This window comes from Festucalex cinctus, chromosome 10, assembly GCF_051991245.1.
Source record: "Festucalex cinctus isolate MCC-2025b chromosome 10, RoL_Fcin_1.0, whole genome shotgun sequence".
In the NCBI taxonomy this organism is placed as follows: domain Eukaryota; kingdom Metazoa; phylum Chordata; class Actinopteri; order Syngnathiformes; family Syngnathidae; genus Festucalex; species Festucalex cinctus.
The window spans coordinates 10,170,497-10,185,499 of record NC_135420.1 but is presented as its reverse complement, the minus strand read 5'-3'; the positions used below and the strand labels follow the sequence as shown (position 1 = coordinate 10,185,499).

Sequence of the window (15,003 nt, the reverse complement as noted above, 5' to 3'; positions counted from 1 at the left end):
GGCTCCTCCACCTATATTCTGCCCCTTAAACACTGTATTTTAGCTCCAGTGCTTTTCTATTGGGTAGTTTTGACGTGGACGTTTCTACTGCGTGGTGACTAGAATTCCCTGAGTCGAGGCTTTCCAAATAAGGAGCGGTCGTTAATCGAGCGTTAAAAAAAAAATAGTGCCGTTAAAGGCACTTTAAGTTAACGAGATAATAACGTGACAATTTTGACACCCATAATCTGAACATAAAAGTTATTTTAAACAGTCACTCACGTCTCACAGGCAAACAAACATGATATAGCCAAACGCCAACATGCATTCTCGGTACTCAGGAGACTGCTCCTTAAAACAGATGATTCTCCTTCTCCAGACTCCTAGTGAGGTGGATTATAATGCTTTGTCGTAAGTAGCGCCAGCCACTCTTCAGGAGGGGCATAACAATTAGTAGGCGTCTGCTTGAAAAAAAATGCTGGCAGGCTGCATCGGCAAGGCGTGCGACGTCACTGCGCCGGTGCCGTGATATGTCAATCATTTGGCGTCTGCTGGGTCCAATCACATTTCAGCAGGGGCACGTGCCACCCCTCTGGCTCCGCCATTGATCATCCGAGCTGAGAAAACATGTACTGACATAACTCAACCACATAGATTTAGCTGTACCCAGAAATATTGGATTTTTCTGCAGTCTTTTTTTTTTTTTTTATTTTGCATTGTGTTGAACTTAGATTAGCACAAGGGAATGTTGCGTTGTGTTGTTAGCCAGTCACTATACAACAGTTAGTCACAGTGAGCTAGGAAAGTTGACATACGAGTAATCAGGGTTGGGGAATCCAGGTCCAGACAGTAAAAACCCTGAAAAAGTTTGGCTTTAACAATAACAGGTGGAGACAAACTCGTTTGCTAGTTGATTAGAGGAACCTGTGACAAAAGCCAATTTGTGGCAGGGTTTTTAGACTATGTTCACACTGCAGGCAAATGCGACCCAGATCAGATTTTATTTTTTTTGCCCAAATGCGACCTATATCTGACTTTTTTTTTTTATGTCAGTCTGAACGGCTCAATTTCGATTTATTTCATATCCGACCTGGGTCACTTTCTTACATGGTCCTAGATCGGATACCTATCCGAATTTTTGCAATGCGACGACAGCCTAAACGGCCAGGTCGCATATATCCGACCTCTACGTCATCAAAAGTCCACAATATGCGCTCCGCGGCGTCCGCGTGGGCGGGGGCATTACTCGGGAGACGTACATGAATCGGCAAAGTTGTTTTGAGCAACAGTTGTGGCTTTATATTTGACTTTAATTTAATCCTACTTGAAACATGAAGCATAAAGCTGACATTAATTAGTGTTGTTCCGATAACGATACTGGTATCGGCAGACGTGCTGATACTACATTAAAACAGTGGTTTCGGTATCAGTCAGTACTCACAAGTAACATGGCGATACCATTAATTCCAACGCTAAAATCGGATTTTGGATGCAGCATCTTGTGTCTTGCTGGTGCACGACATTCACTGGAATGTGACATGTTCACTGCATGCCGATCTAAGATATCCTATTGGCCCTTGAATGCTCTGAACCAATAGCAGGACAGCTTTTTCATGTTGAGGGAAAAAAAAAAAAAAAAAACGTAAGTATCGCTATGGTATCGGCCGATACTGCAAAGCTGGGTATCTGTATTGGGGGCCAAAAAATGGTATCGGAACAACACTAATATTATTAATAATATTTATTATGCGCGGCAATGACGTGACATAATAGTTGGGGGAGAAACAAAGGAGAGGTCTCCATGAGATGAAAGAGAAAAAAAAATAGAGTTGCAAGCAGCTATAAAGGGCCCTCGGAACCTGGGCCATGTTGTTGCATATGCAAGTTGGGGTACTTGCACGTTGGGGTACTGTTACATAGACAAGGAATGTGGAAAAATGAAATGTATTTGTCATGCCTTGTGTCTGCAAAGTTTCTCCCAATTTTCACAAAGTTAGCTAGGCTGATGTGTGTGCAAAGTTTCATGAAGTGTCTCTCATGTTTAGACTCAAAACCAGCATCATGTTTATTCCATCCATCCATCCATCCATTTTCTTGACCGCTTATTCCTCACAAGGGTCGCGGGGGCTGCTGGCGCCTATCTCAGCTGGCCCTGGGCAGTAGGCGGGGGACACTCTGGACTGGTTGCCAACCAATCGCAGGGCATCATGTTTATTTGAAAACAAATTCATGACAATGTAGTATTCTGACATTTTTATAGGGTCCAGCAAACAGTAAATATGTGTGACAGTTATTACAAAAGGTGGCTTTGAAGCAGGCTAATGACATCATCTAAAGGGGGAATAAAGGACATGAGCAGGCCTAGGTATTGTAATCAGAAGAGAGGAAAAAGAGTGCCAGAGATGGGGCAGGAGAGGAATGCAACTCTTTATGTATAGATGTTGTAACAGGACAGATTAATTAACCCTGCCAACACTTTAACCTGGGGTAACATCGTCCTAGGACAGATGAATCCCAGGGGTCAAAGGGTTTGGGTTAGGGTATAATCTATCCTAGGACACTTTAACCTCCGGGAATGAATTAGTCCTAGGACGCTTTAACCCGTGGGCTAAAGCGTCAGGGGCGTATAACCTGTCCTCTTATACCGTGATCATCATCTTCGTGCAAGTCCTCAGTGGCTTCTTTTATCTGTGTGGTAGCATTGCTCCATCTGTACAGAAAGAACAAACAATGAGTGAATAATCATGTGTAGTTTACAGAACAGTCATGTGTGCATATTTGTAGCATGGTTGTGTCTTAATACAAATGCATGTTATATATTAAGTTATGAACTGTATATGGACATTACACATGTAATATTTGACGGTGATCTTATATTTATAGTCATTGCCTGTTATTAAATCCGATAGCTCGGGCCAGCACAAAGTAATAAACTCCAAATTTGTATTGTTGGGTCCTAGGGGTCAAAAAGCAATGCTTTAGGATTAATGTGTGATGAAATGATGTACAAAAGTAAGGATACTACAGGTAAATAAATGGTTATGTAAGTGTAACATTTGGCATGGTGTGTCCAGATACATGCAGAATATATTGCAGGAAAATATTGTGGTGTTTGATTACCTCTTAGTAAGAATTAGCATTGTAAATGTCAAGTCACAGTATGTCCAAAAAATCTACTCAACTCAACTCAAGTTTTTTTTATATAGCGTATAGAAACATCATAATCAGGGTAAAGTCATAAATATAATAATAACTACAGCTGCGAGCAGCAAAAGGACCCTCGCAACCCGGACCACGTTGTGGTACTTGCACGTCGGGTACTGGCACGTTGGGGTACTGTCAAATAGGACAAGGACTGGGGAAAATGTTTTTGGCAAGCCTTGTGTGTGCAAAGTTTCATCCAAAGCCCAAAGATGGTGTGCAGTTCCCAAAATAAAATCAAAATGGCGGATTTCCTTTCAAGTTTAGCATACAGCTAAATAGGTATGCCTCCCAATTTTCCCCCAAATCTAGCTCAATCATACAATCGGAAATGGTCCATAAAAATGTATAGAGGGCGCTATTGAACACCACTTTGGTGTACTTGCACGTCGGGGTGCTGGCACGTTGGGGTACTGTTACATAGAACAAGGACTGTCTAAATGTAAATGTTTTATGGATCAAAAAGAGTTTTTTTGTACCGTGAGTGCTGTTGCATATGTCCACCAATTTTTGTAGCTCTTGGTTAAACGGACAAACGCCAATGCTACGTTTAGAAAGTTTTGAAACTCTAAATTTGCTCCGTCCCCATCATATAGTATGTCAAAAACTTGAGATTTTTTTTATTTGTTGAGATGGTACAGCCCAAATTTGAAATCAATCGGGTTAACCGTGTAGGAGAAGGGGGCAAAAGTATGACCCCTGTAAATGTGCAAAAATGGGCCAAAATTGGAAATTAAAATACTCATACCTCACTTCCTGTCTATTTTAGGGTATACCTGTCAAAGAGTTTTTTGTTCATCTGGATGTGCTACAGGTGCCACACAATTTTCGTAGCCGTAGGAAAATCGTAGCGGGACAGGGATCCGTTAAACTTATGTCGCTGCTCGGGCCCTAATGATAGAATTTAAATAAAATCTTCTCCATGCATATGTCAGTTGCTTTGAGAAGATACAGGAAAAGAAAAAAAGAGCTTTGAAGTGTCCATAAGTGGATGAAAGAGGGCAAGATCACAGCATAGCTACATGATATCAGTCACATTGAAACTAAACAAGTGTAGTCACATTATATACATTGAGAAATTATGGCTCAATAACGAGTCAGTGTTTCAGTTAACTGTCCAGTGTTACCTTCAAGATATTCCAAACAGAAAAAAGGAATGTGTTAAAAATGACCATTGTATACACAACGTGTAGAATGGGGACGTTTGCTCTGTTAGTGTTTGTGTGTGTTCCACGTGTCATAAAGCTTACCACCATATCATAGAGTTCTTTCATTTGCATGGTTTTGAAGTCGACTTGTTTTTCAAGTTCTCGATTGACTTGAGTCAGGTCCTCCAGTTGTTTCATGATTTTGGAGTGAAAATCAAGGCTGAGCTGATATAAGTCGTAGCGACTGACAGCAGGATCAATGCATGCAGCCTGTAATGACAAAGCATTCAATGTAAATCAGTCATGTTAGATTCCATGATTCTAAATAGCAGAGGTAAAATGTGTTGGTGCAAAGATCTGTGGGCATGTTGCATGTTAGTCAATGGTTGTATGTGTCAAAATGAGTTTGTATGAAAGAATATACAAATAGATACATTTATACAGGAACACAGTACCTCTATGTATTGGTTTTAAGGAAAGAGTTGAAAAGCATTCTTCAGGTAAACGCATAAGACGCACAAAGTACCATTTCACTAAAAGAAATAATTTGTCAATTAGTCTTGTGAATTAAGTGGTAAGTAGTTAAGATAGTTAGTGGCTACTGTGCAAGTAAGCATCAATTTTCTCTAAAAGGTCAGCGTACATGTGTTCTACATGATATAAGTGGCTAGACATGGTAGTGGAGAAACATTAGAAACAGCAAGACACACGAAAAGTGCCTTTAACAAACCTGTAAATAAACGAGAACTGTAATACATATATGGCATACTGTATATGATTGAGAAATTTGTCCTGTTTTGTTTGTGTATTGTATACTTACGGAAAAAAGCTGGTATTCGTCGAGTATGGAGATGATTTGGGGGTCTTCATCAAAAGAGACTAAGGCTAATTTGTCCATGTTCTGTAGAAAAGCAAAGTAGAAATAAACACATTGTCATACTTCATAAACATACAAGAAATTTGTAGATGTATTAACCATTGTATAAAATGATAATTTAGGAATAGAAATGTAGTGTGTGCATACCTTGTATGGCTTTAGAGTGAAATGTCCTTTGTTGAAAGAGCTCCTCTATATGCAAGAACAAACAGAAGTAGGTGTGGTTTAGTACTTGACCGTTGAAATAAAGGAGGGGTATCAAACATATGGCCCGTGGGTTGGCTCAGGCCCGTAAAGGGGTTTAATGTAGATTTTTCATGCACATTTTCCGTTTTTGTCTGAAAGTTTTTATGCTAATATGTTAAAGGTATAGAGTTAAGGCGCACTGACCTAAGGCGTTTTGACATGATTGACTTTACGCTCAGGCCGCCATTTTGGCCCCGTCCGCCATATAGCCTGCAGTGTTTTCCCCTCGTCCGCTATTTAGCCCTTAGCTAGTGCTAGCGCTTGTGCACTTGTTGGAATATCTTTGGCTTTTTCGCCCTCTTTTTTTTTCCACATCAGCCTCATCCTCTTCTTTTCCATCCACCTCTATGCAGTAATGGTAAGTACAGCATCTTATTTATTTTTATTTTATTTTTTTATTTTAGTGTATTTTAGATGGGTATTTTGGTGGGTGAGTGGTTAGCACTTCCACCTCCCAGTACTGAGGACGCAAGTTCGAATCCAGGCTTCGGCCTTCCTGCTTGGAGTTTGCATGTTCTCCCCGTGCCTGCGTGGGTTTTCTCCGGGTACGCCGGTCTCCTCCCACATTCCAAAGACATGCATGGCAGGTTAATTGAACAGTCTGAATTGTCCCTAGGTGTGATTGTGAGTGTGGATGGTTCTTTGTTCTCTGTGTGCCCTGCGATTGGCTGGCAACCAGTTCAGGGTGTACCCCGCCTACTGCCCGAAGCCAGCTGGGATAGGCTCAAGCACCTCCTGCAACCCTTGTAAGGAGTAGGTGGTCAAGAAGATGGATGGATGTTTTTTAGATTTTTTATGCAAATATTTTTTTACGTAAATATTGACTTTAATGGGGAAATCCGACTTCAAGGCGGGTTCAAGGATATTTTTGTGGCTGCGTCTTCCGGGTGATCATCTTCATGATTGTTCCTCGATCCTGTCAATCAATCTGCATATCGACGTCGTGCATGCTCGTTCCTAGCCGCGCATGTGCACTTCAAGTGTTTGTAGCATGTAGCTAGCTTCATGTAGTGAGCTTCGGATTCGGCCATTCATCGTTGTAGCTCCACCGAGCTGACCACGTACTTTGAAAATAGCTGAGAGCCGCAAGAGGACATCTGAATAAAGCGAGGCCGGCTGCAGGAACTGATGAAGATGATGATGATGAAGATGAGCTCAGACATTAGCGACATTTGAGAGGCGTTTCCCCAAGACGAGCAGAAGAGCTGGTAGGATAGTCTTCCGCATGCGCAGTTTTTTTAAACGTGACAAACAGATGTTTGGCTTCCACTTTTCGAGAACGTCACTGAATCCACCTTTAAGTCGAAATTCGTGTTACATCGCTAGCGTAGGACTAGGAACGGAACTCCGACGTAACTCGAGGACTCCCTGTACATACCTTTCATAATAATTTCAGATATGAAGAAGAGAATGAGGGCATCTACTGAGCTATTCCAATATTATATTAAAAGCTTAATGTATGCAGAGTTCACGACTTTCGACATAACATCTGCCTTCTTTTCTTTACTTTGGATGTTTGAGCAAACTGTATGCTCAAAATACAGCTGTTTTCAGTTAGAAAAGCAATTATCATCGGCAGTGGCGGAGCCAGACTTTTATAAATAGGGGGGCCAGGGGGGGGGGGGCAAGGATACTTCATCCAAAGATGATGCCAAATTTGTTTTCATGAAAATTTCTTTCAATCGGAGTCTCTATCGAAGTTCAAATATATTTAAGTACATATTAAGCACAGGGGAGATTTTTGCACATAATGTGCCGTTTATTAAGAATGTATAAAATGTACAAAAATAATAATTCATCACTGTTTAACTTGAATGAACTTGCACGCACACGCAGATACTGTATTCATGCAATTACAGTACTTTTATCAACATAACATTATAATATTAACATAATGCAAATTTGTATTACAGTATGACTAAAGATCCTGTCTAAGTGCCAAACTCTCCTTGTCGTTTCATTTTCCACACACCCTATGAAAAATAAATGTATTACTCCAACTACTACTTCATTTAGAACCACATAATTTATTAATGTGATTAATTAATAATAATGTTAATAAATCCTCCACTTCTACCTGTAAATGCAAACGTCAGTTAGTGTCTGTTTGAACTTTCAACCATTGGAGGGTGCTATTGTATTGCATAACAACAACAACATACTTATTTTTAGCTTGCACAAAACTACGTTGCTTATTGATGTCCGTCCAAAACAATCTATCTGAACTAGAGGTGTCAGTGGATTAAAATTTGTAATCATAATTAATCGCATTACTTCAATAATTAACTGACTATTAATCACACATTAATTGCACATTTTATATCTCAATTTATACCTACATTTACAATAAAATTTACAATTTCAATATGGTTTTGTTTTGTTTTAGTCATTGATAGAGTAATTTCATCACAATTCAATTAAAAGAATTAAAAAATTAATTGATAGAGTAATTTCATAACAATTCAAGAAAAAAAAGTTTAAAAAAAATAAAAAATAAAATATGTGCTGTACTGTAAAACCAAACCAAAGCGTGACTGATTTGTTTTGGTCATTTTTCTATCACTACAACATGGTATAATTGCATTTGTAAGACAATAGTGAAAGCTCAATGCATTTCTCTTTTCATATTAGGAGCTGCCTAAGTTTTAACATGAAGTAACTTGTGAAATTATGCACATTTTTAAAACTGTAAAATACAACATAATCCCCACAAATATATGCATTCGTGCTAGGCTTTTATTTTGTTAAGTGAAATAGGATGTGCATTGTAAAATGACGAATTTTTACTGCACAGGAACCAGAAACGACCGATGTGTTCTTTTCATATTAATAGCTCTGTAATTTTAAACAATAAGTAACTTGCGAGTTTCTGCACATTTTAAAATTGTAAAATACAACTTGACGCCAATCCCCACACATTAGGCAGTATCATTTAATTTATTACTGCTAAATTGTGTTATAGTGACTCCTTTTAATGACGTCAGACGCTTTTATTTTGTTAAGTTCTCGGATGCGAGACGCAGCTGAGGCCGCTCTACTGTTACAGCGAACACATCGGTAGTTTCACCTTCACCTTGATGAGATATTTTGTGGAGATGCTGAATAAAATACGCCTCACATTTAAAGATAAATAGGATTGGGCTCACTCCAACTGTCTAGACGGCGTCCATTCGGCTCTTTACTCTCACAGGGGTTTCAGAGTGCCCATGGACGCCTCTTGGTGCTCGGTGCGAACGCAACGGCTAACCGAGTGCGTTCTTTCAAAGCAAGGCACGGGTGGTAGTGGTGAGACACAGTCCAAATGGCTCCTCCACCTATATTCTGCCCCTTAAACACTGTATTTTAGCTCCAGTGCTTTTCTATTGGGTAGTTTTGACGTGGACATTTCTACTGCGTGGTGACTAGAATTCCCTGAGTAGAGGCTTTCCAAATAAGGAGCGGTCGTTAATCGAGCGTTAAAAAAAAAATAGTGCCGTTAAAGGCACTTTAAGTTAACGAGATAATAACGTGACAATTTTGACACCCATAATCTGAACATAAAAGTTATTTTAAACAGTCACTCACGTCTCACAGGCAAACAAACATGATATAGCCAAACGCCAACATGCATTCTCGGTACTCAGGAGACTGCTCCTTAAAACAGATGATTCTCCTTCTCCAGACTCCTAGTGAGGTGGATTATAATGCTTTGTCGTAAGTAGCGCCAGCCACTGTTCAGGAGGGGCATAACAATTAGTAGGCGTCTGCTTGAAAAAAAATGCTGGCAGGCTGCATCGGCAAGGCGTGCGACGTCACTGCGCCGGTGCCGTGATATGTCAATCATTTGGCGTCTGCTGGGTCCAATCACATTTCAGCAGGGGCACGTGCCACCCCTCTGGCTCCGCCATTGATCATCGGAGCTAAGAAAACATGTACTGACATAACTGTCACGCCGCCATCGGCGTGACGGACCATGCTTTTATTTTCATAGTCATGTTTCCCGTTTTATTTTGAAAGTTCTAACTCTCCTCTCACCCCAGGTCACTTGCTCTTCCTGCAGTTCACTAATTACCGGTCCCCGCCCATGATCATGTCCACCTACCACCAATCAACCAAGACAATAAAAGCCACCTGCACTTTCCCCTCAGGGCAGAAGTGTCACACACATCACAGTGCATGGAAGCGTCCCACAGTCCTCGAGTCCTTGTTCCCGTTGCCTTGTTGTCTTGCCTTGTTTTTGTGCGTTGTCCTCCCCAGCGGAGCGCTTTTAGTTACCCCTTTTGCCTTGAGCCTTTTTCCTCCCTAGCGGAGCGCCTTTTGTTGTCCCCTATACCTTTTGCCTGTTTTTTCCTCCCCAGTGGAGCGTTTTTAGTTCTCCACTTTTTGCTTCCCTGTTCTCCTCTCAGTGTGAGAGGAGACAGCTGCTGACCGGCAATAAACCTGTTGCCTTTGTGGCCTACCTTTATCCTGCGTCTGGGTCCTACCTCTCCACGTCGTGACAGTACACTTCGGCCAGCATGGACCCAGCAGGAAAGGTCGAGGCTAGGCTACAGAGTCTGGAGGTCCGGCTTGCCAACCGGGAAAAGGTTCAGCAAGCCGTGATTTCGCAGCTGGAGGAGCTGTCAAGCCAGGTCCATGAACTGGTGAGCCACATGCAGCCTCTCGCCCCTGAACCTCGTCTGCTGCGGCCTCTCGCCCCTGAACCTCGTCTGCTGTGGCCTCTCGCCCCTGAACCTCGCCTGCTGCAGCCTCTCGCCCCTGGACCTCGCCTGCTGCAGCCTCTCGCCCCTGAACCTCGTCTGCTGCGGCCTCTCGTTCCCGAGCCTTGTCTGCTGCAGCCTCAAGCCCCTGAACCTCGCCTGCTGCAGCCTTTCGCCCCTGAACCTCGCCTGCTGAAGCCTCTCGCCCCTGAACCTCGCCTGCTGCAGCCTCTCGCCCCTGAACCTCGCCTGCTGCAGCCTCTCGCCCCCTCTCGCCCCTGAACCTCGTCTGCTGCAGCCTCTCGCCCCTGAACCTCGCCTGCTGCAGCCTCTCGCCCCTGAGCCTCGCCAGGCGCCGCCCAAAGACCCTGAGCCTCGCCAGGCGCCGCCCAAAGACCCTGAGCCTCGCCAGGCGCCGCCCAAAGACCCTGAGCCTCGCCAGGCGCCGCCCAAAGACCCTGAGCCTCGCCGGGCGCCGCCCAAGGTCCGGGAGCCTCGCCGGGTGCCGCCCAAGGTCCGGGAGCCTCGCCGGGCGCCGCCCAAGGTCCGGGAGCCTCGCCGGGCGCCAGCCAAAGTCCGGGAGCCTCGCCGGGCGCCGCCCAAGGTCCGGGAGCCTCGCCGGGCGCCGCCCAAAGTCCGGGAGCCTCGCCGGGCGCCAGCCAAAGTCCGGGAGCCTCGCCGGGCGCCGCCCAAAGTCCGGGAGACTCGCCGGGCGCCGCCCAAAGTCCGGGAGCCTCGCCGGGCGCCGCCCAAAGTCCGGGAGCCTCGCCGGGCGCCGCCCAAAGTCCGGGAGCCTTCGCCGGGCGCCGCCCAAAGTCCGGGAGCCTCGCCGGGCGCCGCCCAAAGTCCGGGAGCCTCCCCAGGCGCCGCCCAAAGTCCCGGAACCTCGCCAGGCGCCGCCCAAAGTCCCGGCGGCGCAAGCCCTGTGGCTGCCTTCACCTCTCGTCGGGCGTCGAGGACGCCCACCTGACTGGCCCCGCTGGGACTCTCTCGTCGGGCGTCATGGACGCCCTCCGGAACTGCCTTTGGTCTGGGACGGAGGGGTGGGCCGTGTTCCCACCTCCGTGCCCCCTTCCGCCCGCCCTTGTTTTTGGACTCTTTGAGTTGGATGGCCGTCAGGAGCCGGCCATTGAGGGGGGGGGGCGGGGGGTACTGTCACGCCGCCACCGGCGTGACGGCCCATGCTTTTATTTTCATAGTCATGTTTCCCGTTTTATTTTGAAAGTTCTAACTCTCCTCTCACCCCAGGTCACTTGCTCTTCCTGCAGTTCACTAATTACCGGTCCCCGCCCATGATCATGTCCACCTGCCACCAATCAACCAAGACAATAAAAGCCACCTGCACTTTCCCCTCAGGGCCGAAGTGTCACACACATCTCAGTGCATGGAAGCGTCCCACAGTCCTCGAGTCCTTGTTCCCGTTGCCTTGTTGTCTTGCCTTGTTTTTGTGCGTTGTCCTCCCCAGCAGAGCGCTTTTAGTTACCCCTTTTGCCTTGAGCCTTTTTCCTCCCTAGCGGAGCGCCTTTTGTTGTCCCCTATACCTTTTGCCTGTTTTTTCCTCCCCAGTGGAGCGTTTTTAGTTCTCCACTTTTTGCTTCCCTGTTCTCCTCTCAGTGTGAGAGGAGACAGCTGCTGACCGGCAATAAACCTGTTGCCTTTGTGGCCTACCTTTATCCTGCGTCTGGGTCCTACCTCTCCACGTCGTGACAGTACACTTCGGCCAGCATGGACCCAGCAGGAAAGGTCGAGGCTAGGCTACAGAGTCTGGAGGTCCGGCTTGCCAACCGGGAAAAGGTTCAGCAAGCCGTGATTTCGCAGCTGGAGGAGCTGTCAAGCCAGGTCCATGAACTGGTGAGCCACATGCAGCCTCTCGCCCCTGAACCTCGTCTGCTGCGGCCTCTCGCCCCTGAACCTCGTCTGCTGTGGCCTCTCGCCCCTGAACCTCGCCTGCTGCAGCCTCTCGCCCCTGGACCTCGCCTGCTGCAGCCTCTCGCCCCTGAACCTCGTCTGCTGCGGCCTCTCGTTCCCGAGCCTTGTCTGCTGCAGCCTCAAGCCCCTGAACCTCGCCTGCTGCAGCCTTTCGCCCCTGAACCTCGCCTGCTGAAGCCTCTCGCCCCTGAACCTCGCCTGCTGCAGCCTCTCGCTTCTGAACCTCGCCTGCTGCAGCCTCTCGCCCCCTCTCGCCCCTGAACCTCGTCTGCTGCAGCCTCTCGCCCCTGAACCTCGCCTGCTGCAGCCTCTCGCCCCTGAGCCTCGCCAGGCGCCGCCCAAAGACCCTGAGCCTCGCCAGGCGCCGCCCAAAGACCCTGAGCCTCGCCAGGCGCCGCCCAAAGACCCTGAGCCTCGCCGGGCGCCGCCCAAAGTCCCGGAGCCTCGCCGGGCGCCGCCCAAGGTCCGGGAGCCTCGCCGGGTGCCGCCCAAGGTCCGGGAGCCTCGCCGGGCGCCGCCCAAGGTCCGGGAGCCTCACCGGGCGCCGCCCAAGGTCCGGGAGCCTCGCCGGGCGCCGCCCAAAGTCCGGGAGCCTCGCCGGGCGCCGCCCAAAGTCCGGGAGCCTCGCCGGGCGCCGCCCAAAGTCCGGGAGCCTCGCCGGGCGCCGCCCAAAGTCCGGGAGCCTCGCCGGGCGCCGCCCAAAGTCCGGGAGCCTTCGCCGGGCGCCGCCCAAAGTCCGGGAGCCTCGCCGGGCGCCGCCCAAAGTCCGGGAGCCTCGCCGGGCGCCGCCCAAAGTCCGGGAGCCTCCCCAGGCGCCGCCCAAAGTCCCGGAACCTCGCCAGGCGCCGCCCAAAGTCCCGGCGGCGCAAGCCCTGCGGCTGCCTTCACCTCTCGTCGGGCGTCGAGGACGCCCACCTGACTGGCCCCGCTGGGACTCTCTCGTCGGGCGTCATGGACGCCCTCCGGAACTGCCTTTGGTCTGGGACGGAGGGGTGGGCCGTGTTCCCACCTCCGTGCCCCCTTCCGCCCGCCCTTGTTTTTGGACTCTTTGAGTTGGATGGCCGTCAGGAGCCGGCCATTGAGGGGGGGGGCGGGGGGTACTGTCACGCCGCCACCGGCGTGACGGCCCATGCTTTTATTTTCATAGTCATGTTTCCCGTTTTATTTTGAAAGTTCTAACTCTCCTCTCACCCCAGGTCACTTGCTCTTCCTGCAGTTCACTAATTACCGGTCCCCGCCCATGATCATGTCCACCTGCCACCAATCAACCAAGACAATAAAAGCCACCTGCACTTTCCCCTCAGGGCCGAAGTGTCACACACATCTCAGTGCATGGAAGCGTCCCACAGTCCTCGAGTCCTTGTTCCCGTTGCCTTGTTGTCTTGCCTTGTTTTTGTGCGTTGTCCTCCCCAGCGGAGCGCTTTTAGTTACCCCTTTTGCCTTGAGCCTTTTTCCTCCCTAGCGGAGCGCCTTTTGTTGTCCCCTATACCTTTTGCCTGTTTTTTCCTCCCCAGTGGAGCGTTTTTAGTTCTCCACTTTTTGCTTCCCTGTTCTCCTCTCAGTGTGAGAGGAGACAGCTGCTGACCGGCAATAAACCTGTTGCCTTTGTGGCCTACCTTTATCCTGCGTCTGGGTCCTACCTCTCCACGTCGTGACAATAACTCAACCACATAGATTTAGCTGTACCCAGAAATATTGCATTTTTCTGCAGTCTTTTTTTTTTTTTTTTAATTTTGCATTGTGTTGAACTCAGATTAGCACAAGGGAATGTTGTGTTGTGTTGTGTTGTTAGCCAGTCACTATACAACAGTTAGTCACAGTGAGCTAGGAAAGTTGACATACGAGTAATCATGGTTGGGGAATCCAGGTCCAGACAGTAAAAACCCTGAAAAAGTTTGGCTTTAACCATAACAGGTGGAGACAAACTCGTTTGCTAGTTGATTAGAGGAACCTGTGACAAAAGCCAATTTGTGGCAGGGTTTTTAGACTATGTTCACACTGCAGGCAAATGCGACCCAGATCAGATTTTATTTTTTTTTGCCCAAATGCGACCTATATCTGACTTTTTTTTTTTTATGTCAGTCTGAACGGCTCAATTTCGATTTATTTCATATCCGACCTGGGTCACTTTCTTACATGGTCCTAGATCGGATACCTATCCGAATTTTTGCAATGCGACGACAGCCTAAACGGCCAGGTCGCATATGTCCGACCTCTACGTCATCAAAAGTCCACAATATGCGCTCCGCGGCGTCCGCGCGGGCGGGGGCATTACTCGGGAGACGTACATGAATAGTCAAAGTTGTTTTGAGTAACAGTTGTGGCTTTATATTTGACTTTAATTTAATCCTACTTGAAACATGAAGCATAAAGCTGACATTTGTGGTGATATTAATTAGTGTTGTTCCGATAACGATACTGGTATCGGCAGACGTGCTGATACTGCATTAAAACAGTGGTTTCGGTATCAGTCAGTACTCACAAGTAACATGGCGATACCATTAATTCCAACGCTAAAATCGGATTTTGGATGCAGCATCTTGTGTCTTGCTGGTGCACGACATTCACTGGAATGTGACATGTTCACTGCATGCTGATCTAAGATATCCTATTGGCCCTTGAATGCTCTGAACCAATAGCAGGACAGCTTTTTCATGTTGAGGGAAAAAAAAACAAAAAACTTAAGTATCGCTATGGTATCGGCCGATACTGCAAAGCTGGGTATCTGTATCGGGGGCCAAAAAATGGTATCGGAACAACACTAATATTATTAATAATATTTATTACGCGCGGCAATGACGTGACATAATAGTTAGGGGAGAAACAAAGGAGAGGTCTCCATGAGATGAAAGAAAAAAAAAATAAGAGTTGCAAGCAGCTATAAAGGGCCCTCGGAACCTGGGCCATTTTGTTGCATATGCAAGTTGGGGTACTTGCACGTTGG

At 47.1% G+C, this 15,003-nt stretch overlaps 2 protein-coding genes across 6 annotated transcripts in view; one reads left to right on the top strand and one right to left on the bottom strand.

Moving 5' to 3' along the window:
• anos1b (anosmin 1b) overlaps positions 1–15,003 on the top strand; it is a 109,002-nt gene that overhangs the window by 62,868 nt on the left and 31,131 nt on the right. The window lies entirely within an intron of this gene.
• On the bottom strand, positions 2,218–14,565 carry LOC144026572 (uncharacterized). Of its 2 annotated transcripts, none has more exons than XM_077533307.1 (5): positions 14,542–14,565; positions 5,353–5,397; positions 5,149–5,229; positions 4,431–4,598; positions 2,218–2,689 (listed from the first exon to the last, which is right to left on the bottom strand). In XM_077533307.1, the coding sequence occupies exons 1-5, from the start codon at positions 14,548–14,550 to the stop codon at positions 2,651–2,653; spliced, it is 342 nt and encodes a 113-aa protein (XP_077389433.1). In that variant the 5' UTR covers positions 14,551–14,565; the 3' UTR covers positions 2,218–2,650. The 2 variants fall into 2 exon arrangements, with proteins under 2 accessions (XP_077389433.1, XP_077389435.1); XM_077533309.1 differs by lacking the exon at positions 14,542–14,565 and adding an exon at positions 9,016–9,044.